The following is a 23,866-nucleotide window of genomic DNA, read 5'->3' as shown; positions in this document are numbered from 1 at the left end:
AATAATATATTATTCACTCATCTCATACATGTTATGGCAAACTATTTAAACAAATCATAAACATACACTGAAAAATGGGGGAACAACAATGAAATAATAATAATAATAATAATAATAATAATAATAATAATAATAATAATAATAATAATAATTTATTTTTATACCCCGCCACCATCTCCCTGAAGGGACTCAGGGAGGCTTACATGAGGCCAAGCCTGAATAAAAACAGCAAACCAAATAAAACATACAAGGAATAGAAACACACATATGAAATGCAACACTCTGAACATAACCAAGATATAAAAATAATCATACTGAAACACGGGTTTGGCACCCAGGAACAGAAGATAAAAACGAACTCGGCAAGGTGCAAATGAGTGAATATTATAGCACTAGGTAGTTAATTTGTAGGTAACGACAATGAGAACGCAACTTGGGAAGGGGTGGGCCCTGTTAATGTAAACAATCTGAAGAAGCAAAATAAAGTGCAATATGTGAGGAGATGGCCAATGGTACAAGGACTATCAAAGGGGGGGGGGGGGGATTCATTCTCCGAAAGCCTGTTGGAAGAACCAAGTTTTTAGACTCTTCCTAAATGCTACCAGGGTGGGGGCTTGCCTAATCTCCCTGGGGAGCGAGTTTGAGCCGAGGGGCTACCATGGAGAAGGCCCTCTCCCTCATCCCCACCAGCTGCACTTGTGACGGAGATGGAAGCAAGAGGAGGGCCTCCTTCAATGAATGAAGAGATTGTGTAGGTTCATAGGAGGAGATACGGTCACAAAGGTAGGCGGGAAATGAAAGGAAATGAAATTAATATTCCCTCTCCCTGGAAAAGAGGAACCAAATGAAAGCGAGTTAGAAAGTTTTCCACCAAATAGCACCGGGCTGGGGGGGGGGGGGGTCCAATGTGGTCTTAATCTGACCTGCCAAAGTCCTATTGCATATCACACCTCCAAAACCTACCTATTTCATAGTAGTCGTAAACACGCACTGGAGCTGGCTTGAGATTTGAAACAGAAAGATCTTGCACAATCACAAAACTGAAACTTGTTGCCTTGTAGGAAAGCTAGAAATAACAGTACAAAGGAGTGGTGAGTCTTCTCTTTGGTTACTGTATATTAGGCATGGGCGATTAATTCAGAATCCTCATTAATCGTAATAAATTCGTTAATCATAATACATTTGAACAGAGTTCCGAGGTGGTTTGGCACTTCTAAATTAACCTTCCAATTCGAAGCACTGGAGTCCATACCTTCGGATATAAGCGTTTTCAACCAATCTCCTGCATCAGGCTTAAGAGCCCCATAGAAAGCAAGCCTGGAGCATTTTCACTCCTGAATATACATTGAAGAGGAGGAGGAACAGAAGGGGCGCGTTTTGCAAGAGTATGCCTCCCTGTGCACAAAACTTGGAATGAGGAATGGGTGGAAGGAAAAGAGGGAGGAAAGGGTGCCCTGTTTACTGCTGCTGCGCTAAACAACCTAGGGCTAACTACCTGCTCTCAGAGGCCCCTTTCCTTGTCCAGCTCCCTCTGCAGCCTCTATGCCTGGGCTTGCTCCTGAAGGCTCCAGGTCTTGCGGACACTGCCTTCAAGGATCTCAGCCCCACTGCCATCGAGGAGGCAAGGAAGGAAGGAGGGAAGGAAGAAAGGAGGGAAGGAGGAAGGGAAGCCAAGAGAGGCTTCTGTGGCTTCCTTCCTCTCCTTTTTCTCCTCCTTCTTTCCTTTCTTCCTTCTCTCCTTCCTTCCCTCCTCGATGGCAGTGGGGCTGAGATCCTTGGAGGCATTGCCTGCAAGACCCGGAGCCTTCAGGAGCAAGCCCGGGCGGAGAGGCTGCAGAGGGAGCTGGACAAGGAGAGAGCCCTCTGAGAGCAGGTAGTCAGCCCCAGGTTGTTTGGAGCAGCAGCAGCAAACAGGGCACCCTTTCCTCCCTCTTTTCCTTCCACCCATTCCTCGCTCCAAGTTTTGTGCACAGGGAGACACACTTTTGCAAAACGTTTTGAGACAGCATGGTATAGTGTACTGGTTTGAAAGTTGGACTGTGATTGTGGCTTGATTCCCCACTCAGCCATGGAAACCTACTGGGTGATCTTGGGCAAGTCACACACTCTCAGCTCCAGAAAACCCAATGAAACAGGAAATAACATTTTCAAACCAGGAACAGATTTCCTTATTAAGAGGCTGATGGCCATCTGTCAGGAGTGATTTGATGGTGTGCTGTAATTTCTGTTCCTGGTTGATAAATGTCATTTTCTAATTGGTTCTATCACAAAAATATGGCGAAACCTGATTACACTGCCAAAACTTTGTCTTCGCGCAAGGGACATCATCCTATAGAAAATGGCACATTATAGTTTGTTGAGTCTTCCTCCACCAATTTAACAAAGTTTCAGCCACAAAAACAAAGTTTTTGAAGTAGAACAATGACTTTCAAAGTAAAGACAACCCAATAAAACAGGAAATAATACTTCCAAACTACGAACTGATTTTTGTTATCATTAAAAAATGTTTTTTAATAAAAACTTTGAAAATTCGCCAAAAATCTAAGGATAAGTCAAACATTCTTAGACTTGGTGAGTTAACAGTGGTAAATGTGTTCTACCACTGTAGCAAATTTCATTAGGATAGCTCAAAAATGAGGGAGAGGGAAACCCCTAAAGTTTTCCCATTGAAAATAATGTTTCCATTCATGCGTATGCGCATCCGCAATTAATGAGGTACATATGAAGATTAGGAAGTTTTGGAAAGTTTTGAATTTTTTGCTTCAAAATTCGGAAATGACTTTATAAATTAAGCGCTAGCGCTCCCTACTTTCGAAGCGAGTATTGAACCATTTTTTTCCTGGATTGCACATGCCTACTGTATATATTTCTACATAGGTCGACCTCATGAATATGTTGAGGATGGGTTTGGGGGCCAAAATTATGGAATAACAGTCACACAGTGTTTTACTGTTTTAATTGGGTATGATATTGATTTTTAAGTGTGTTTTACGATTGTTGGTTTTTACTATATTTTGTATCATATGCGGCATTAATCTTGCCATTATGTAAGACCGCTCTGAGTCCCCCTGGGGGAGAAGAGCGATATATAAAATAAATAAATAAATAAATAAATAAATATTGTATAACTTATGGCTAAGTCAAGGGTCATTTAACAAAGAGGTGAAACCTTCAGCACCACCTCAGAGGGCCAGCTAACCCTTTTTTTTTAAAAAAAAAGAACCATCCTCTTCTCTGAGTTGAATGGCAAAAGGCAAGAGCTATGTATTTCCTGGGAGAACTTAAAAGAGGCACTAATTCTCTTTACTCCCAGCACTCCTTTGAATGAACTAAGCTCTTGCCATTTGTCACTTTTCTCAGAGAAGTAAATTCCCCCCTTTTTAAAGAGTTGAGGTATAATACTTATATTGACCTGCGGATAAACTGATAAACTGCAGGTTTTTTTTGGGGTTGATTTTTGACTAACATTTCTAGTCTTATAGGTAAAGGTAAAGGTTTCCCCTGACATTAAGTCCAGTCGTGTCCGACTCTGGGGGTTGGTGCTCATCTCCATTTCTAAGCCGAAGAGCCAGCATTGCCCATAGACACCTCCAAGGTCATGTGGCCGGCATGACTGCATGGAGCGCCCTTACCTTCCCGCCGGAGCAGTACCTATTGATCTACTCACATTTGCATGTTTTCGAACTGCTAGGTTAGCAGGAGCTGGGGCTAACACCAGGCACTCATTCCGCTCCTAGGATTTGAACCTGGGACCTTTTGGTCTGCAAGTTCAGCAGTTCAGCGCTTTAACATACTGTGCCACCAGGGGTCCCTCTAGTCTTATACATAAGTATATTCAGTAATACTCCACAAAATGTGGGACAGATATGAGCTGTACTTACTTCATCCAGGTAACAGATGACATGGTTTTCTTTAGTTTCCACCTTCATCACAACCCTGTCATCACGAAGCTATGAACAAGAAAGCAAAAGAAAGCTGTCAGTAACCACTACAAGATAAGTCATAAAGAGTATGGCATCAGTAACTTGCCAAAGCCTAGTGGGGATACTTTACAGACTCCATGCAGAAAGACCTACTTATCATAGAATCATCAAATTATAGAGTTGGAAGAGCCCTTGTGGGTCATCCAGCCCAACCCCCTGCCAAGAAGCAGGAAAATTGCATTAAAAGCACCCCGACAGATGGCCACCCAGCCTCTGCTTAAAAGTCTCCAAAGAAGGAGCTTCCACTACACTTTGGGGCAGAGAGTTCCACTGCTGAACAGTTCTCACAGTTAGGAAGTTCTTCCTAATATTTAGGTGGAATCTCCTTTCCTGTAGTTTGAAGCCATTGTTCCGCATCCTAATCTCCATGGTAGCAAAAAACAAGCTTGCTCCTTTCTTCGTATGACTCTCCCTCACATCTTTATAGATGGCCCCCATCATGTCTCCTTCTCTTCTGTAGGCTAATCATGTCCACCTCTTTCAGCCACTCCTCATAGGGCTTGTTCTCCAGACTCGTGATAATTTTATTCGCCGTCCTCTGGACACATTCCAGCTTGTCGACATCTCCCTTAAGTTGCAGTGCCCAGAATTGGACACAGTATTCCAGGTATGGTTTGACCAAAACATTTGGAATCATTAATAAGAGAATTGAAGGTTTTTTTACTGTATATTTTCTACTTCTTTCTTTGGGGGTACAGACAATGAGACATTTTTTATCCTACTAAATGTTTTCAAGCTTTCAACTGAGTACAATGATAACACAACGTAACAAAATTTGAAAAAAATCTGTTCCTGGTTTAAAAGTGCATCCTGTTTAATTGTGAAGTACTTACTCTGAAAGTAGTTGTTATACTCAGGAAACTTTGTTTTTGTGGCTGCCACAAACTACCCTGTTTCCCCGAAAGTAAGACATCCCCGAAAAATAAGACCTAGTAGAATTTTGGCTGAATTGCTAAATATAAGGCCTCCCCCGAAAGTAAGACCTAGCAAAGTTTTTGTTTGGAAGTATGCCCAGCACCTGCCAAACAGAACACCAGAGCATACAGGATTAGTAAATGTACATACCAGTTGTACATGGAAATAATGGTTATAACAAGAAATTCTTGTTATGCCGGTTTGTGATGACAACTACACTACAGTATATAATAAATGTTCATTTTTTTTGTTCAACAATAAATGTGAATTCTTCTTCATGGAAAAATAAGACATCCCCTGAAAATAAGACCTAGCACATATTTGGGAGCAAAAATTAATATAAGACACTGTCTTATTTTCGGGGAAACACGGTATGTTCAATTGGTTGAGACTCTATGAGATATTCATTGAAAAAGTACACCAAAATGTGTTGCAGGATGTCCCACAAAAACAAAGTGTTTTCAGTTTAGTAAACTTTTACCATGTTTTTATGGTAACCAATTAGAAAATGACATTTATAACCCAAAATAAGGTTATATAGTGTAATAACAAAGAAAGGAAAATGAAATTGTAACAAGGAAAATTATTATTTATAAAGAGGAGTTTTCCTTTTATTTATTTTTTTAGGAAAATTATAATGATTTATTAACAGGACTTGGGTTTAATTCCACCTAGGCACTAAGTCTATATTTCCAATTGGTCCTGCTTACAACTCTGGCTTTTGTACTAAACAGGGCCTTTTTGTCCCCATGGCCTATTATTTACCTTTTGCAGAGAAGACTGGTCAGGTACACATCCTGTGAGCATCTTTACATCAACAATGGCCATGTTGGAGGTATTGCGCTTTCCAGTGTAGCTAAAAAAGAAGCATACAATAAACATGGATTCCTACCTTGTTTCCCCTAAAATAAGACATCTCCAGAAAATAAGACCTAGTAGAGGTTTTGCTGAATTGCTAAATATAAGGCCTCCCCCGAAAGTAAGACCTAGAAAAGTTTTTGTTTGGAAGCATGCTCATTGAACAGAACACCAGAGCATGCAGGATCGATAAATGTATGTACCATATACATGGAAATAATGATAGTAATGAGAAATTCTTGATAGGATTCACAGTTTGTTTGGTTATGCTGGTTTGTGATGACAACTGCTGTACAGTATATAATAAATGTTCATTTTTTTGTTCAACAATAAATGTGAATCCTTCTTTATGGAAAAATAAGACATCCTCTGAAAATAAGACCTAGAGCATCTTTGGGAGCAAAAATTAATATAAGACACTGTCTTATTTTCGGGGAAACACGGTAGCACAAAACTGTTGTGGGTAGCTTTTGCTGACACACCAAATACATTGTTTCCTGGGCAGATACTGCCTCAGCAACAACTATACTAGATTGTAGTGACATGTTGCATCTGGAGAGCATTTGGACTCTACGAATAGAACAAATGTAATAGCTAAATTGCTTAGAGATACTTACCAAAAACTATGAATCTAGAAACACACAATACTGACACACCTCTATTAGCAATGCCTTTGACACAGAAATTCCTTTCAGCAAATATTTGCACTGTTTTGTTATACAGTGCACATTTAATCCTACTCATCCTGTGTCTGGGTGGGGTTTTCCTTCCTTTTTTACAGGAGAATCAACACTGGGAGAAGGGTGAAGAAGGGGTGGAGAAACATACACTAAAGATCTTGGGTTGCTGCAGTGTATCTTCAGGGAATAATGCAATAAAATTGGAGTTGAGAAAGAATGAGCTTGTATTCTAGTTTATTCTACTTAGCTGTAGATACTGATCTACAATAGGCAGGGTAAATAGCAGCTGCCTCCAGCATCCCTTACTGAGCATGCATAGAAATCAAAAAAGAGGGGAAAGTATTGCAAAAAAATATTGAAGTGTGTATGTGATGTAGGACCTTATCTTTCATATGCTATTTCTACCTCTGATACCAAAATGTCAATCAAAGAATGCCCAGGAACACAACTATTTTGTTAATGGGGGTACAGTAGAGTCTCACTTATCCAACACTCGCTTTCCCAACATTCTGGATTATCCAACGCATTTTTGTAGTCAATGTTTTCAATACATTGTGATATTTTGGTGCTAAATTTGTAAATACAGTAATTACTACATAGCATTACTGCGTATTGAACTACTTTTTCTGTCAAATTTGTTGTATTACATGATGTTCTGGTGCTTAATTTGTAAAATCATAATGTAATTTGATGTTTAATAGGCTTTTCCTTAATCCCTCCTTATTATCCAACATATTCGCTTATCCAATGTTTTGCCGGCCTGTTTATGTTGGATAAGTGAGACTCTACTGTATATCTATATCTGGAAAAACACAAAGGAAATCGTCCAGCCACATGATCATTCTGCTTCCGCAGCTGAAGGTTCTTTGGAACTAGCTTTTGGAAAATTATTTTACTTCCACGACAAAATCCTCTCTGATTGATATAGGACTTTCACATACCTTATTCCAATTGTATGGACTGATGGCACACTGTAATTTAATAGCAGGTTTGTGTAGTCATAAACATGTATTTAGATATTACTCAGATGAGCCCCAGTACAACCAGGGGGACTAGCGTACAGGACTGTTTGGCCATAGTGTTTTCTGGTAACAAAATATCTAGTGATGCCAGAGGTGTCTGGTAAAGGTTACTTCTTATTCCCCAAACTGCATCAGTCCTTGCACCCTTACATTGACCAGAATATTGACTTTACATTATTAATTTGCACATCTGTTTGGGCCATGCATACACATTCATTTTGTGCCTGAGATACCTGGCTGTGATGCTAATAGTAAACTTTTTCTGGACGTTGTCTGAACAGGAGGCATTTGCAGTCTGCACAGAGATGGAAAACCCAGAAGACTTCTGAGGGAGGATGATGTTATATCTCAGAGTTGTCTGGAAGAAAAGGGTGGAAATAAACATAGTTTAAAAATTAAGATGAGTCCATATGGTTTCTAAGATGAGTTTTATAGACTGACATCTTCAAAGAAGAGTGAAAAGAAAATTTAAAGATAATTTAGGGAGGTGGCTTTTTTTCCCTTGGGTGCAAATATGTCACACTATTATTGAGGGGTGCATCTCCATTGTAGAATTAATGTAGTTTGACACATAGTAACTGCCATGGCTCAATGCTGTGGAATAATGGGAGTTGTAATTTTATAAGCCCTCTTCTACAAAAGAATGCTGGTACCTCACCAAACTATAACTCTCATGACTCCATAGCACTAAGCCATGACAGTTATTGTGATGTCAAATTGCATTAATTCTTCAGTGTAGCTACACACAGTTAATTTATTTTGCAGGATTGTGTAGTTCTGAGGAAGTAGGTGAAACCTCTTTGAGCAAAGATGTCATAGAGATAAAAGAAAAATGCATGCTCACCATAGGTGATGGCTGATCACCTGTGATGCAAAATTGAGCCAAAGCTCATAAAGCTGGTGCAATGAGCCTTCCCATTATTTTCCATTATTTGATTAAGACTTTTAAACTTTCCTGTACTCTTGGATAGCATTAGTGGCCATTACTAAATGCAGTTGTGTACATTCTAATGATGTAATAGCCTTGGGTACTCACTGAAAAACACTTGTAAGTCCAACCACATTACCCTATTGTAAAGCACCTTTAGAGTGGGTGCTTTGTACTGGAATTACTGAACAGAGCAAAGCTCAGCCTTTGCTAAAAATCCACTTCCTATTCCAGTTGCTGTTTGCCTGCAGAGATCCAGTCTCACTTTTGCAAATCAGAGGCCTGGAGTCTCAGTGGAATGGGAGGAAAAACTCAGAAAAAATGTGGCTAAAAATGTCATGCAGCTGGCTGTATTGTAACGTATAGTGTTGCTCATTGATATTGCCAAAATAATAAATACAGACATCCACTACACCCTTGTCAGTAAAGGTAAAAATCTTAGGTTGCAGAGTATCAAAAGAAAAATATAATAAAGCTGCAGGAACAAAAAACTCAGAGAGATAATACAGGCAGAATGCAGAGAATATATAAATGAAAAACATAGCTCCACCTGTATCTGATTGATAAAGCTCAAAATACAAGCATACTACCAGTTAAAGGTACAGACCTACAGGCCTGTAGCGAGGGGGGGGGGGGTTAGGGGTCCCCCCCCCGAAATTTTTCAAGTTATAAAAAAAATCTCGTTTACTCATGAATTTTAACTGGTTAACCAAATCCCCATGCTAAGTCTATGAGATGCAAAACATTAAGAGTCCCTCCAGGTACTATCTCAAGCAGATATTGACAGGTTTGTAGCGAGGAGGGGTATGTGCTAGGGGTTCAACCCCTCCCCCCCCCGAAATTTTCAAAACCCCTCCCGAATTTTTTTTCTGGCTACGGCCCTGCTACTGGCTAAACATGAACTATATAATTTTGCAACCATTATAATACTTTCAACATATAATACTTTCCTTGTCTTACTTTTTAAAACAAAAAAGGTCTTTTCCTGCTTTTCTACTCTACTCCCTCATCAAAAAATAATTAGTGGGAAAATAATGAAACCTAAGCTATGAAAACACCAAAAAACTACCTTTCCTGCCAGAAACAGGATAAAAGGACCCGTTTTTATCCCGCGGTTTCCCTCCTTTGTAGCAAATCATCACGAGTTTTCCAGTGACATCGTCTAACCATCTCCTATTTTGAAATGGAAGCTGTCATGATTAAGGTACTGTGTGGGTGGGGCCTGATTTTCCATTGTGGGCACAACAATTCTGATTTGTTTGTTTCAAGGGGAATAGAGGTTTTTCCCACTGGAGTGAAGAATAAATCCCATAACAAGTAAGAATTGAAAGCTGCAGAATTAGCCCCCTCCTCAACAGATCCTGTCCTTCCCTTTGGAGATGTGTCAACTTTTACCTGGACAAAGACACATCCGTTGCCATTCACGGTCACTGCATATTCCCCTGGAACATCAGGTAGAGAGGTCTGCTGCAGCAAAAGGCAATTGGTACTGTCTACCTGAAATACTTTCTCAAAAGGCTTGTTGGAATTGATCTTGACAGTGTTCTGACCATTCTTAGAGTAGGTAAGTTGGGCAAACCGAGCCAGAGCTTGAATAGCAACCACTGTGTCCTGAAAAAGCAAAGTAATAACAAAGGGCCATTTGGGGAAAACAATATAGAAGTCATTAAAAAGTGAGTCATTTTAGCCAAGTTAAAGTCCCTGCTCTTGATTACTATTTATTTATAATCAGAAGTGTACTAAAAAAAAACCTACAACCTCCCTTAATCACATCTTTCATTCAATGGTAAACACACAGAACAAATATTGTTGCTGGCTGCTGCATTTATTATTTTAGACCTCAGGTTTTATATTTCTGGAAGCACAGAAGAGTTGGTAGCAATTCTCAGTATCAGTAGCAACTTTCTATTCTATGCTCAGCCCTTCCAAATCACAAAGGACACTGTTCCCTGGTTTTTCTCCTCTACCTGAGGCAGGACAGAATTCCTTACACCTTAAGATTCAGAGTACTATATAAAGAAATTTTGATTAAAAAGAATAATGATTATCAAATTAAAAATCAAGAAGAAATTAAAAGAAAATATAAACATTTATCATGGCTCCAATACACCTAAATTAAAGAAATATTTTTGGAGGATAATAAAGTTGGCTTTAGTAGTAGAGAAAATTTTTGGGACAAGATTCTTCAAAATGACAATAAGGAAATAACAAAAATTTACGATAAATTGCTAAGTTGGTCAACAGAAACAGAAGAGATAAAAAACTGTATGGTTAAGTGGGCTAAGAACTTTGGCTGCTCAATAAATTTGGAAGAATGGGAAGAGATGTGGAAGAAAAAACTAAAATATACTTATGCTTGGGACTTGAGGGAAAACTGGATGAAAATGTTCCACAGGTTATTACACCAAAAATGTTAGGGACAATGTATAAAGGGACTCAAAACACCTGTTGGAAATGGAGAAATCACATTGGGTCATATTTCCACGTATGGTGGACGTGTACTGAAACAATTAAATATTGGAAAATGATACACATGGAACCCCAAAAAATACTGAAAAAACGTTTTCCAATGAAACCGGAATATTACTTATTGGGCCTGACAGATACGGAAATAAACCATAATTTAAATGAGGATAAACTGTTCACGTATATAAATATGGCAGCAAGGATTGTTTACGCAAAACAATGGAAATCACATGATACGCCAACGAAAAAACAATGGCAAGAAAAAATGGAAGAGATTCGAAATATGGATGAATTAACTTTTTTATTAAAGATTCAAAGAGGGCAGCCAATTAAGAAAACAGACTGGACTTTGTATAGAGAATACATAAATAAGGAGAAAAGAACAACTTATGGAACTGAAGAGGTAGAAAGGCAATAAAGAAAACAACCAGGAGTATACTAATTAAGAACTAACAAAATTAAAAATCCCATGAGAATAAGGATGGAAGACAAAAATTTATCCCCTATTCATGTTTTTCCTTCTTTTTCTCCCATGACCCTCTCCTCCATTTTTTTCTTTCTCTCTCTTTTCTCTATCTTTTTGTCTCCCCCCCCCCCGTTTTTTCTATTTTATGTAAATGTTTTGTTTTTGAAAATCCTAATAAATATCATTTTTTAAAAAAGATTCAGAGTACTCTTACTTGGAAAAAGAAGACCAGAGTTGAATGGGAAAGCACTGCATGCTGATTGGCATGGTGCCTCATTTCATGAAAGCTGAATAGTGGTCTGCTAAGGTGCATGTGGACTTTTATAGAAAGTAAAATTAGTTTAGATCTGGATGGGACATGGAAGACATTACTACACAGTAGCCATTATACCGTGCTGTTCCCACAATGTGGGATAGCGCCGACTTATAACATGAAGATGGTCAATTTCACCCAGCTTTCAGGTTGGTGGTGTAAATGGACCCTCCTGTTGTGCCCCTTCCACTTCTTTTTTAAAGAATGTAAAGGTTCTTTACAATTATGAGGTGCTGCCACAGAAGCACCTGGAGTCACAGAACAAAGTAAGTCCTGGGATGTGGCATGTGCAGGGGCTATTGACAGCTTCATCATGGGGACATGGAATACCAAGCAATGCATATCATTATTATGCTGGTTTGCCATGTCCATGAAATAAAGTCTAAAAGTCACCAACTGCTAGTAAGTGAAGTTCTCTGTTACGAAAGCATCATTTTTTGATGTAATCTGTATGAACCCTCAGTTGCTTTTTATTGCAATAAAACAAAACATCAATGTATCCTCGGCAATTGGCATGAGGGGAAGAGTACAACGGGAATTACTTTACCTGGGTGGACGAGAAACCTCCGTAAGGATTCTGTTGCTTGGTGATCCAGGTCACAATCTGTGATGCTGTTGTAATTTGTGCCGATGTTGGGTTGGTCCTAGTGAGCAGTGCCATGAGTACATAGGCAGCCGTCTCAACTTCCGCAGATGAGGCACGGGGGTAGAAGGAAGGAGACCATTCTGTTGGTGGTTTATCATCCCGCTCCCAGTATAATGAACCACCTGATAATTGCAAAGATGTACTAAGAAAACAGCTAAGAAGAAAAAGTTCAACCTAATTCTTTCAAGTACCCTGTGGAAATCATCTACCTCAATTCCTTCTCTAGGAAGAATAATAATTCAAAACCTATGTGCATTCATTCTATCCATTGTTGAAACAGAAACAGATAACCTTCTTTTAAAAAATTAACATGCATTGCCTAGTTTATTTTGGCACTTTTACAAGTGATAAGGATGCCAATTTAATGTAACTATGGAAGATATCTACCTTAATCTAATAGGTAGATTCTGGTAGCATATTAAATAAGGGCTCAACTACATATTGGCCAGGATATTTCGGGTATCATTCTGCTGTTGGAAGCAGTTCCATCAGCAAGATGAAGGAGGGATGAGAGAAATGTAATCCCTTTTCTCCTTGCAGTCCGCATGTCCCCTGATCAAGAGGATTGTAAAACTGTCTGGAATAATGTTTTGGACAATATGGAAGACTGTAAAATGGGAAGAACTCCTATCACAGATGTTTGTTAGCATAGCCTATTACACAAAAGTAAGCAAGAAACAGTTCTGAAAGTTTTATTTATTTCATGGGAAAGATGCTTTGGAAGTGGGGGCATTTGAAATGACAAAGGGATAATGTTTGCATAAATGTAGATTTCTTTTATATTATTGTTGTTGTTATTTAGATCCTGCTTTTTTCCTTCACAAAGGAGACACAATTATTTTATTTCTCCAAATCATTCCAAATTATTCTCTCTCCTGACCTATTTCAGATGTGTGTTTATTCCTATACTTGCCTACAAGCGGAGAAGTGGCAAGTAGGGAAAGAACAAGGAATTCTATATGTGGAGGTTGTTTCCAAAATGTACGAAATCCAAAAAGATTGAAACATGAGTTATAGGCTGGCAGCACATTGTGGCCTAGGAGTAGAATATTATGTACAGATCAAAATTATCAAAATGTATCAAATCACTTTGGTACAGGGCTTGGAAAATTGCATTTTAAAGCAAAGAATGCATAGCCTCTGCACATTTTTTATTATTCCTGTAAAATTTGTTTAAATGGATTTGGTGCCATTTGGAAAAAAACTCCACATATATTTTTTGTCCAGTTTTGTCTGAAGTTGCCAGCCACAACTGCAGGTGAAGTGTCAGCAGAAAATGCTGCTAGAACACGGCCATGCAGCCCGGAAACCACACAGCACCCCAGTGATTTCAGCTGTGAAGGTCTTCAACAATGCATTACTGTGTGTTATGTGCTTTCATGTTGACTCCAACTTATAGCAATCTTCTTATCAGGTTTTTTGGCCAGGACTTGCTTTGCAGTGGTTTTATATTGTCATTCTCTTAAGCTAAACTCATGTGATGTGCCCAAGGTCATCCAAAAGGTTTCTGAGGCTAAGCAAGGATTTGAATCATAGTCTCCCAGAATCCTTGTCCAACACATAAACCAGTACTCTACCTTGTATCTCGATTCTGAGTTAGAGGTTTATAGATGCACAGTTTGTCTATAGTAGTGAAGGAGGAATTGTACACAGGAAGGTCAGAGAGAAAGTACAAACAAAAGACAATGGCAATTATCTTGTGAAACTGGTGACTCACCTACTCTTGTAGCTGATTTATTCAGTTTGTCCAACAGGATATCCAGGTTGGGCTTATTACCAGCAAGGCCAAAAGCATATGCCAAAATGGCTTGGGCATGGACAGTGAGACCTCCTTGTTCTAATCTGGTCTCCAAACAATACAGAGCATTTCGGACCACTGGGTGCTGTAAGAAGAGGAAGAGGCAAAAAAGTTCAAACAAACGAGATGACATTACTCCAAAGCACTCCAGCCATACTTCAGCATCTCCTGACAAAGTTCTATTTCTTGCAAGCACAAGGGATTTAGACCAGTATTTCTCAACCTGGGGGTCGGGACGCCTGTGGGCGGGGGGGTCATGAGGGGATGTCAGATGGGTCACCAAAGACCGTCAGAAAACAAATTCACATTTGGGCATACTGAGTATTCATGCCAAGTTTGATACAGATCCATCTTTGTTTGAGCTCTCTGGATATAGGTGAACTACAACTCCAAAACTCAAACTGCTTATCCGGGGTGAGAAAAGCGGTTTACAAGTGAAGTAAGCAAATGAATAAATGCTTTCAAATTAGAAACCATGGTAGAGGGCAATGATTTATTATTTGTTTTATTTATTTACTGTATTTTTATCCTGCTCTATTTCAACCCTGAACGGGACGCGGAGTGATATCATTAAGATTGGCGTCTTCCTTCCATACCAGGCCATACCACTATTATAGCTAAAACCTCCTGTTTAAAGAAAGCTGCAAGGTCCTTTCCTTTTTTGTTGCTCTTTTTTGCTTTAAAATAAAATATGGCAGCAAAATCAATAGCAGTTGGTAGGAGTGGAGGGGAACATACACCCCACAAGTCAATAATAGCCAACCCCATTATCTATATCCATGCTATTTCTTCAAAGTCAGTAATGCAGGCAGGATTTTATCATGAACTAGATTGATTGAACCCTAAATAACAGCAGAAAATGAATACCGAGGTGGGTAATCCAGATTCAAGCAGAGCTGAGGTGACGTAGGCTGACATTGAAAGACTGTTGTCTACTCCTCCCTGGAAATGCAAAACACATAGAAAGAAAACAGAATAAAAATATGGATAGGAAGAAAATGTAAACTTGTATAGGACAGGTTTAATCAATGTTGAAATGGTGTGAGGATGCTTTTTTAACAGTCTTATAATTGTAACAACATTCTAGTATTTAGAGCATGCATGGGCAAACTTCAGCCCATTGTGGGAGTTGAAGTCCAAAACACCTGGAGGGCCGAAGTCTGCCCATGCCTGATTTAGAGGACTATGGGTAGCATACATAGCATTAAACCATGTTACCCACAGAATAAACCTGCAAGTTATGTTCAAGTGACTGAGTCAAACATAGGTAAAGGTAAAGGTTTTCCCTGACATTAAGTCCAGTCATGTCTGACTCTGGGGGTTGGTGCTCATCTCCATTTCTAAGCCGAAAAGCCGTTGTTGTCCATAGACACCTCCAAGGTCATGTGGCTGGCATGACTGCATGGAGCAATCTACTCACACTGGCATGTTTTCGAACTGCTAGGTTGGCAGAAGCTGGAGTTAACAGCGGCCGCTCCCGCCGCTCCCGGGGTTTGAACCTGGGACCTTTCGGTCTGCAAGTTTAGCAGCTCAGTGCTTTAACACACTTCGCCACCGGGGCTCCTGAGTCAAACATAGGGTTGCCATATTCCAGTTTCTTAAATCTTGGCATCTACTTTGCACACTATGCAAATTGCTTTGAACTGCAGTCTTATTATTCAAATTAGGAACATTGATTGCTAATATTTTTATCTCGTTATGTTTCAAACTTTATGTCATATTTCTAGTGCTATGACAATAAAGTGCTGCGTTTGGAACATGGAGATCTAAGCGCCTTCTACACTGCCATATAATCCAGGTTATCAAAGCAGATAATCCACATTCTCCACTTTGAACTGGATTATATGAATCTACACTGCCAAATAACCCAGTTCAAAGCAGATAATCTGGATTTTATATGGCAGTGTAGAAGGGGCCCTAATTTCAACTCTCTGCTTAGTGACGATGACTATGGGCACCACTGCCTCTCAGCAAACCTACTGTATGGGATTGCTATGGAGATTAACTGGAGGAAGAAAACCTAGTGTGGTCAATTTTTTTTAAAAAAATCCAGTGGCAATAACAGTGTACCATGCTCAGACACATGTAGTGGTCTTCTCATCAGATTATTTTTCGGACATTAATTTTTTTACTGTTGACAATAATACAGAGCCATGAGAGGACTGCCATCTGAGGAAAGTAGGGACAAATATTAGTAATCTTAAGGGAGACAAACATAATCTGAGTTCATGTTTCAAATGGATACTGGGTGATATACCTGGCATTCTGGTAAAACCCAGCTATCCGAGTAATATGGCAACTCTAATCAAAAGTCAGCCAAAACCTGATCTCTCTGTCCAGTACAACTAAGTGCTATAAAGCATCTCACTCCCTGCTATATGTGCTTAGAATACAGCATGATCCCTGTCTTCTCTCATTTCGTCTGGCAATTCTATGCTATGTTTTTGCCAGAGGTTACCAGAATCAGAATGACAAATTCCCAGAGAGAGTACCTCTCTGGGATTTCTTTGAGTCCTTCAGAATGACTCTATGGCCACTTCCTGTGGAAGTTGTCCATTTCAAGAATGATTATTTTTATCTATGATTTCCTTTGTGTTTTGTGGTAAGTCAAGGAATGTATATCCCGTGGATAAGGGTATTGTACCATAGTTGCATAACAGTAAGAGAAATCAGAGGGATGAGAGGAGGAGGAGGAAGCACAATAATTTACAAGGATTAAAAAGCATTGCCGCAAGAGGGACAGAATGTATACGAGAAGATAAAATGTTGTACCTTCAGAGCATTGTTGAAGAGCTTTCCCACATCTTGGAAGCATCCATCTGATTTTTGTTTGCTAGACAGCCAGATTAAGGTTTGGGTTTGGACATTAACATCAATAAAGATGCGAAGTGAAGCTCTTGCAAAACACTTGTACACAAAAGCAGTGAGCCTAACCAAAAAAAAAAAAAAAAAGGAAAGAAGAAGACATTACAAAACATGAGTATTTGCAAACAACTTTCCACAGCCACCTTTCAATCTGATTTGATTTGTGCAGTCATCCCTCCCCATCTGTGGTCATGATTTTCACGGAGTTGATTATTCATGGATTTGATTGTAATGTTTTCTCTAGGAATTTCTAGGTTCTCAAGTGTAGCCCTATGGTCAGCTTTCTCCAGTCATGGTGGAGGACCTTGAGATTTCTAGAGGAAACACCTGTCTAGAAATGCCCTCCTGTGTGATTCTGTGGTCAGCTTCCAATGGACATCAACCAAGGAATCATGCTGGAAAACCTAAAAATACCTAGAGAAGTATTCACTTAGATAAAAACATAGCAATTTCTTTATTCATATATTTCTCGTTTGCATAGAGTCCTATGCCCCTAACTGCAGCTAACCTGGAGGGCTGAACGTAGTAGACAATTATTAGGACTGATATACTGTATAATCCCAGAAGTCAACTGATCTTAGATATTATTCAGAGTTGGTCTTGATTAATTCTTGAATCGATACTGGGGATGGAGGTTATATTTCAAAAAAAGGAGTTGAAAAAACCATTGTGACTTTTATAGGGTTTTTTATGCAAAGAATACTCAGAGATGGTTTTGCCAATTCCTTCCTCAGAAATATAGCCTTCAGCGCTTGATATATGAGGGTGGTCTCCCATCCAAGTACTATCTAAGGGCAAAGCTACTTAGCATCTAAGATCAGATGCCTACCTGACATATAATTTCTTATTGAAGAATGTTTACTTCATCCAAGATGGCATCCACACAGTCTGGAACAATTCTCTACAAATCCTTGTTGACAGCTGGCAATTTGTATTAATGGCCCTTGAGATGCTTGACTACCGTATCATACTTGGAGCTTTTGGCTCCTTGCTACTTTTTGGGGTGGGGTCTGCCGAGTGCCATCACATGACACTGGCTTGGCCCTGCCCCATTCATGCCTGAAGTAGTGAGGAAGTGTCACAATATTTATTTAGCAGGGATTTGCCATTGCCTTACTCTGAATATAACCTACATCACTTGGTATTTCCTTATACTCTTCCTTTCAAGAACTAACCAGGCCAAGTCTTGGTGACCAGAGAAGATTTGGTAACTTTCTTGCTTATGGCAGCCAATTACTGCTGCAAAGAGACACTTCCCAGTTTTCCAGGCTCTTACCAGGTGTTGCCTTCCTGGTCCCTGCTTCCAAAGGCACTATAAGACCCATCATAATGCTTGTATAACAGCTGCTGCTGATATCCTGGAAACAAAAGAGTGGGAAATATTTCCCAGATAAAACATCTGGTTAATAACGAAATGTCAAATTAACATAAAAGGAAGTGTTTTATGCCTCCCAGTTGTTTCTAACTTGTGGTGGCTATTTTCATCAGGTTTTCTTGTTCAGAGAGATTTTTACATCTGCCTTCTTCTGAAGCTGAGAGTGTGACTTGCCTATGGTCACTCATTAATTTCCATGGTCAAATGGGGCTTTGAACCCTAGTTTCCAGAGTTTTAGTCCAACTTACAGATTACACTATGGTGCCCCTCACAGCAATGTACATATTTAAATGTAACACAATTATCCCTATGCTTTAAATCCCACTGTGATGAGTTACAAGAACCCAGCCGTACGTATTTGGATTAGTTTCTCTTCTGGCATTAATGGAAATGCTGCAGAGAACAAATTATAGATGCGTCCGAGTGAAGCAAACTGAGAAAGCACAGAGCAAGTATGCACACTCTTGCCTCAACCCCTGGGAGTACTAGGCTTCCTTGTGGGCTCATATGAGAAAATATCCACATTTTAAAAACGTTTCCTTGAAATCATTTTCTTTCAGACAGGGACAGGTAATTTTGGCCATGCCTGGGGTTTTCACCAACATCCATTGCAGGCTGAAGCAGACTCAGAAATTCAAACATAAAAATGTGGGATGGGGGAATCAAATTCAGAAGTAGCTGGACAATCTTATCCAATTTTGGGAAAGCTGGCGGGAACCCCCCTTTTATTATTTTTTGTCACCTTAGAAGGGGAATGGTTAGAGTGCTCCATGACTATCTTAAGACCACAAAACTGATACGAGGTCCACATGTGATCCGTAGGAAACACATTGCCCCCACGTTTCTTAAATGTTCAAGATAAGATGGCCTTGGGGCAGAGGGGAGGGGGAGAAAAAAAGCAGGTGTGACTCCATCATTCCTAGGTCTATAGCTACCCCAACTGCCACTGCCCTGGCCTCTAATCATAATAAGCAAACAAATTAACAATTTGTATGGCGATCTGAGAGCCCATGTGGCTGGCTAGAGAGCAGAATATAAATACTCTAAATAAGCAAATAAAGAAGCAAATAAATAAATAACTTATGCAGGTGTCACCCAAAAATTACTGGAATGCTGTACAATCCAAGGAGACAAAACTAACACTGATATTTCTTACTTTGGGGTACAAATCATAATGTTCCTTTCTTTTGAGACATTTCATAGAACCATTTGGAAGGAACCACAAGACCATCCACTCCAACCCCTGCCATACGCGGACACTAAAAGGTAAAGGTAAAGGTTTCCCCTGACGTTAAGTCCAGTCGTGTCCGACTCTGGGGGTTGGTGCTCATCTCCATTTCTAAGCCGCAGAGCCGGCGTTGTCCGTAGACACCTCCAAGGTCATGTGGCCGGCACGACTGCATGGAACACCGTTACCTTCCCACCGGAGCGGTACCTATTGATCTACTCACATTTGCATGTTTTCAGACTGCTAGGTTGGCAGGAGCTGGAGCTAACAGCGGGTGTTCATTCTGCTCCCGGGATTTGAACCTGGCACCTTTTGGTCTGCAAGTTCAGCAGCTCAGCGCTTTAATGCATTGTGCCACCTACTCTCCAGTAAAATTCGAGTGATATATGTGACTGTATGGGGTGATGTACGTGATGTATGTGACTGTGGAACAAAAATAACCCCACCTCCATGTCAGACAATGGAAGAGGCAAGGAAACTGTCGTGTTTCTTACCACTAACTAAGTATCCTGTGGCCCTGGATTCGATCTCCGCAGTCAGCTGTCCCGTGGCATTCAGATAGTCCAGGATGTAGATGTTGGGTGCAAAGAGGGCCATGTTCTGTTCCCCACAGCCATGAGGCATCTGCAAGAGCTGGTGCAGGTTCCGCATGGCTGTGCCCATGAGGTCTCCTACCAAAAAGACAACAATGTTGAAGGAACTGTGGCAAATCATTTCAATCTATTTATTTTCGGCAGCAGGAAAGACATCGGCTGTGAAACTGAGAAAATTGGGAAATGCTGGTATAGTAGCCCCCCCCCCCTCTCATCCTCTCTTTGCTCTTTTGATCTGGTTGTCTGTTACTTGCCACAGTAGCCTCCGAATATTATTTTCATTTATCTTTGCTTTCAGCAATAATTTTCTTCCAGAACATTATGATTGCTTGATAGAATATCAGATCTTCATGGAAGCTGTCAAAGCTGTTTCTATATGCCAGTTATTCATGTGGCCAGCCTGATTCCATGGGAACTTCATAGGTTTCTAGAAATAAGTGCAAGTGGAAATTCTCCCAGGACAGGATCATCATCTTGCATGCTAAATGGGTCATCAAAAAGGTTTGTAATCAAGGTAGTCCCAAGATGGATTGTTAATAACATGGAAATGATTTTCCATGACCTGCTTGCAAAGGCCATACCACTCCAATTACAAAAGCCAGATGAGAAAGCAACCATGACTCCTTCTACACTGTCATATAAAATCCACATTATCTGATTTGAACTGGATTACATGGCAGCATAGAATCATATAAAACCACTTCAAAGCAGATAATCTGGATTATATGGCAGTGTAGAAGGGGCCAACATCTCCAGGAACAGCTCCCCCGGCAACATGCCATCAGACAAAGCTGATTCTATAAAGAAATATTAGACGAGTAAGAAGGGCAATAGAATTGTCTCAGAATAAAGAAATAAGAACGGATGCAGAAACAAGATAGGAGATATAAGGATACTGGTAGTACCAAGGGAATAATATAAGAAACACCACATAATAGATGGAAGTCGATTTTAAAGATGTGTGTTATGGTAATGTAATTATGTAAAGTTGTTTGTTTGATTTGATTCATGTTTATTTTTAGTATAGGGTTTTTTGGTTTTCTTTCTCTCTCTCTCTCTCTCTCTCTCTCTCTCTCTCTCTCTCTCTCTCTCTTCTCTCTTCTCTCTTCTTTGCCTTTCTCGCTTTTCCCTCTCTCTCTTCCCTCTTATTATTTCCCCTTCTGCCGCTCAGGTCTTGTAAGTGTTTGGTTGGTTGGGTGGGCAGTATGGTTTTGTCTTTATGTACTTAACCATCGTCACTCTCAAATTTTTGTCATCTCATTGTAAATCACATTGTCTATAAATGTTTGCAATAAAAAATTATTATTTTTTTTAAAAAAAGGCAAAGCTGATTCTGGGAGAAACTAATTCACTAACAACATATTTATGGTTTTGGCAGAAAAACCCCCTATTTAGTCTATGTGCACCAGAAAACTTGGAAGCTTGTGGGCATAGTTCCATCTCACCAGTCTCTGACTGGTAATGGTGGTATGTATTTTGGCTGCTCTCAATCATTTGGGAAAGAAGGAACAATCTCCCTGCACAGTCAGAGTATGGAAAGAGGTACTGAATACCCCATTCTGCAACATCCCCAAAAAACTTCATGTACTGCACATCCAGGGCCAGGGATTATGCTTACACATGCCACTAATAGGTTGCTGGACTGAATATGAAGCATAGATGATCAGAAATCTGCATATCACTGTAAAAGGAGAAGTAGGAATGCATTCTGTTAGAAAAGAAGTGGATAATTTTGGAAGAGTTGGGAGCAATCTTGCATCCCAAGAACCAACGTGAAAACGTTTTTATACCTTCAAAACAGAAAGTATCCAGGAAACCCATTTTTTGTTTTGTTTTGAAGAGATCAGGATCAGGGACATGAGAGTTGGATGATTTAATAACAAAACTACCATTCCCGAAGGGCAGACATTTTAGTGGAGGAAAAGTGGCATAGGCGGGGATCATGGCCTGCATGGGTTTCATTGGGGGCACAAGCAGTCTATGGGCCATGTGTTCCACCTCTGCCCTAGAACTAAAAAGACATGACAAAAGAAAACAAAGAATTAAAATGCCCAAACAAGTAGGATGTTTCCTCACATCTGGGATACAAAATGATAATAAATAAGGATAATTCCAGTGAAACCAACTTCAATAGCCAAATGACAGCTACTACCAACTGACCGATACACGAGAATGATGCTCTTGCAGATTCTTCCACTAAGTTCTCAGGGAGCTTCAGAGACACCAGCTCATTGGTTGGAGTACCTGCAATGAAAACGCTGGATTTAATTATTTAAATGCAAACGAGTATAGAAACAGTGAGTTAAGCTCAATGAAAAGAAATAAAACTAAAGATAACAATGGTCAAGCTCAAGAGATCTTGCTATTGATAATATGTAGGCCAGCCTTAGTTTTAGTTATATGGAATGAATTTCCTCTCCTGTGTATTTAGCTTTGTTAAAAGCTTGCTGGAAGTACTGTGGCAATATGGCAGTTTTGATCAGATCTGGGATACCTTGCAGTAGTGCTGCCAAATGGAAACCACTAGGACTAGATATCTGAATTTTCAGCTTTCTGTGCGACTGCAACTGGCTTCACAGATGACATGTCCCTTGCATATTCAATGGTTGTGTTGAAGAGAAATTTTAATAATAATAATAATAATAATAATAATAATAATAATAATAATAATAATTTTATTCTTATACCCCACCTCATCTCCCCGAAGGGACTCGGGGCGGCTTACATGGGGCCAAGCCCGAACAGAACAATAATAACAAAACAATAAAGCCAATCAATCAGACAATAAAAACAAGTCATAAAAAAGAATTTTAGCAGGAGTAACATGCTATATGACCATGATGTAATTGTTTTAGCTGGAAAGGATAAAGGATAGTCAGTGTATGCAGCAGAGACATTGCAAAAGAGCTAATCTGTCATCTTAAAATATCTCAAGACAGGAGGAGGATATTTTATACTGGTGGCACTTAAGCTATTTGAAGCCAAACCAATGGCACAAATGCTGTATGGAGCTCAGCTTGGCCCCTTTTCAAATTATGCCCCACTAGAGCGTGTTCAATCAAAATTCCTAAGATCAACTCTACAGTCTTGCAGATGTGTCTCTAATGCCATCCTGCGATTGGAGACAGGCTTCGTGAAAGTGAAGGTGAAAGTATGGAAAGCCACTCTCAACTACTGGCTACATCTGTCCTCCCCACGTGATCTTGCCCCCCTAACTATGACGGATGACTTCCAGTCCACAGGGACTAAAACCGTGGCAGGAAAGATCGCAACACTAGGTTTCTCCAAAGGACAATTGCAAAGCATGGGATGGGACCAAGCCAAAGATCTCATTAAGCAACGAAACCCTGGGCATACAGCGCCAATTGGACCTGCACCTCAGCCTTTATCATTAGTGAAGCTAATAGATACCTCACAGCCTCCACTGCTTATCTAACAAAACTGGAGGTGCCTAAATACTGAAGGGCTTTTACCCTGGCAAGATGCCATGCCCTTCCATCAGCTGTATTGGAGGAGAGGTATCAGAAGACTTCCTTCAAGGAGAGATTACGCCCTTGTGAATCCGGTCACACGGAAACAACTGAGCATATGCTCCTTCAATGCACGTTGGCTTCTAAAATATCCAAGGCATACTGAAAAATATCACTCCACCCTGCTACTTTCAGACTCTAGCACTACAATAACTTACAGTGCTGCTAAGTTTTGTGTAGCAGCAATTTAAATTAGATGG

General features: G+C 39.9%; 1 protein-coding gene across 1 annotated transcript in view; it reads right to left on the bottom strand.

Moving 5' to 3' along the window:
* The window catches only part of LOC100558851 (ovostatin), an 85,378-nt gene that overhangs the window by 4,179 nt on the left and 57,333 nt on the right, over window positions 1-23,866 (bottom strand). The window contains exons 23-34 of the mRNA XM_062971381.1: window positions 22,297-22,380; window positions 20,038-20,214; window positions 18,217-18,298; window positions 16,848-17,004; window positions 14,943-15,017; window positions 13,995-14,160; window positions 12,179-12,399; window positions 9,782-9,997; window positions 7,692-7,816; window positions 5,664-5,754; window positions 3,882-3,950; window positions 964-1,066 (exon numbers count right to left, since the gene is read on the bottom strand). Of these exons, the coding sequence (XP_062827451.1) occupies window positions 964-1,066; window positions 3,882-3,950; window positions 5,664-5,754; window positions 7,692-7,816; window positions 9,782-9,997; window positions 12,179-12,399; window positions 13,995-14,160; window positions 14,943-15,017; window positions 16,848-17,004; window positions 18,217-18,298; window positions 20,038-20,214; window positions 22,297-22,380 (1,566 nt within the window). The remainder of the gene's footprint in view (window positions 1-963; window positions 1,067-3,881; window positions 3,951-5,663; window positions 5,755-7,691; window positions 7,817-9,781; window positions 9,998-12,178; window positions 12,400-13,994; window positions 14,161-14,942; window positions 15,018-16,847; window positions 17,005-18,216; window positions 18,299-20,037; window positions 20,215-22,296; window positions 22,381-23,866) is intronic.

Source organism: Anolis carolinensis, chromosome 2 (genome assembly GCF_035594765.1).
Source record: "Anolis carolinensis isolate JA03-04 chromosome 2, rAnoCar3.1.pri, whole genome shotgun sequence".
Lineage (NCBI taxonomy): Eukaryota > Metazoa > Chordata > Lepidosauria > Squamata > Dactyloidae > Anolis > Anolis carolinensis.
The sequence above is the reverse complement of the archived record's forward strand: the minus strand, read 5'-3'. Positions and strand labels throughout refer to the sequence as shown.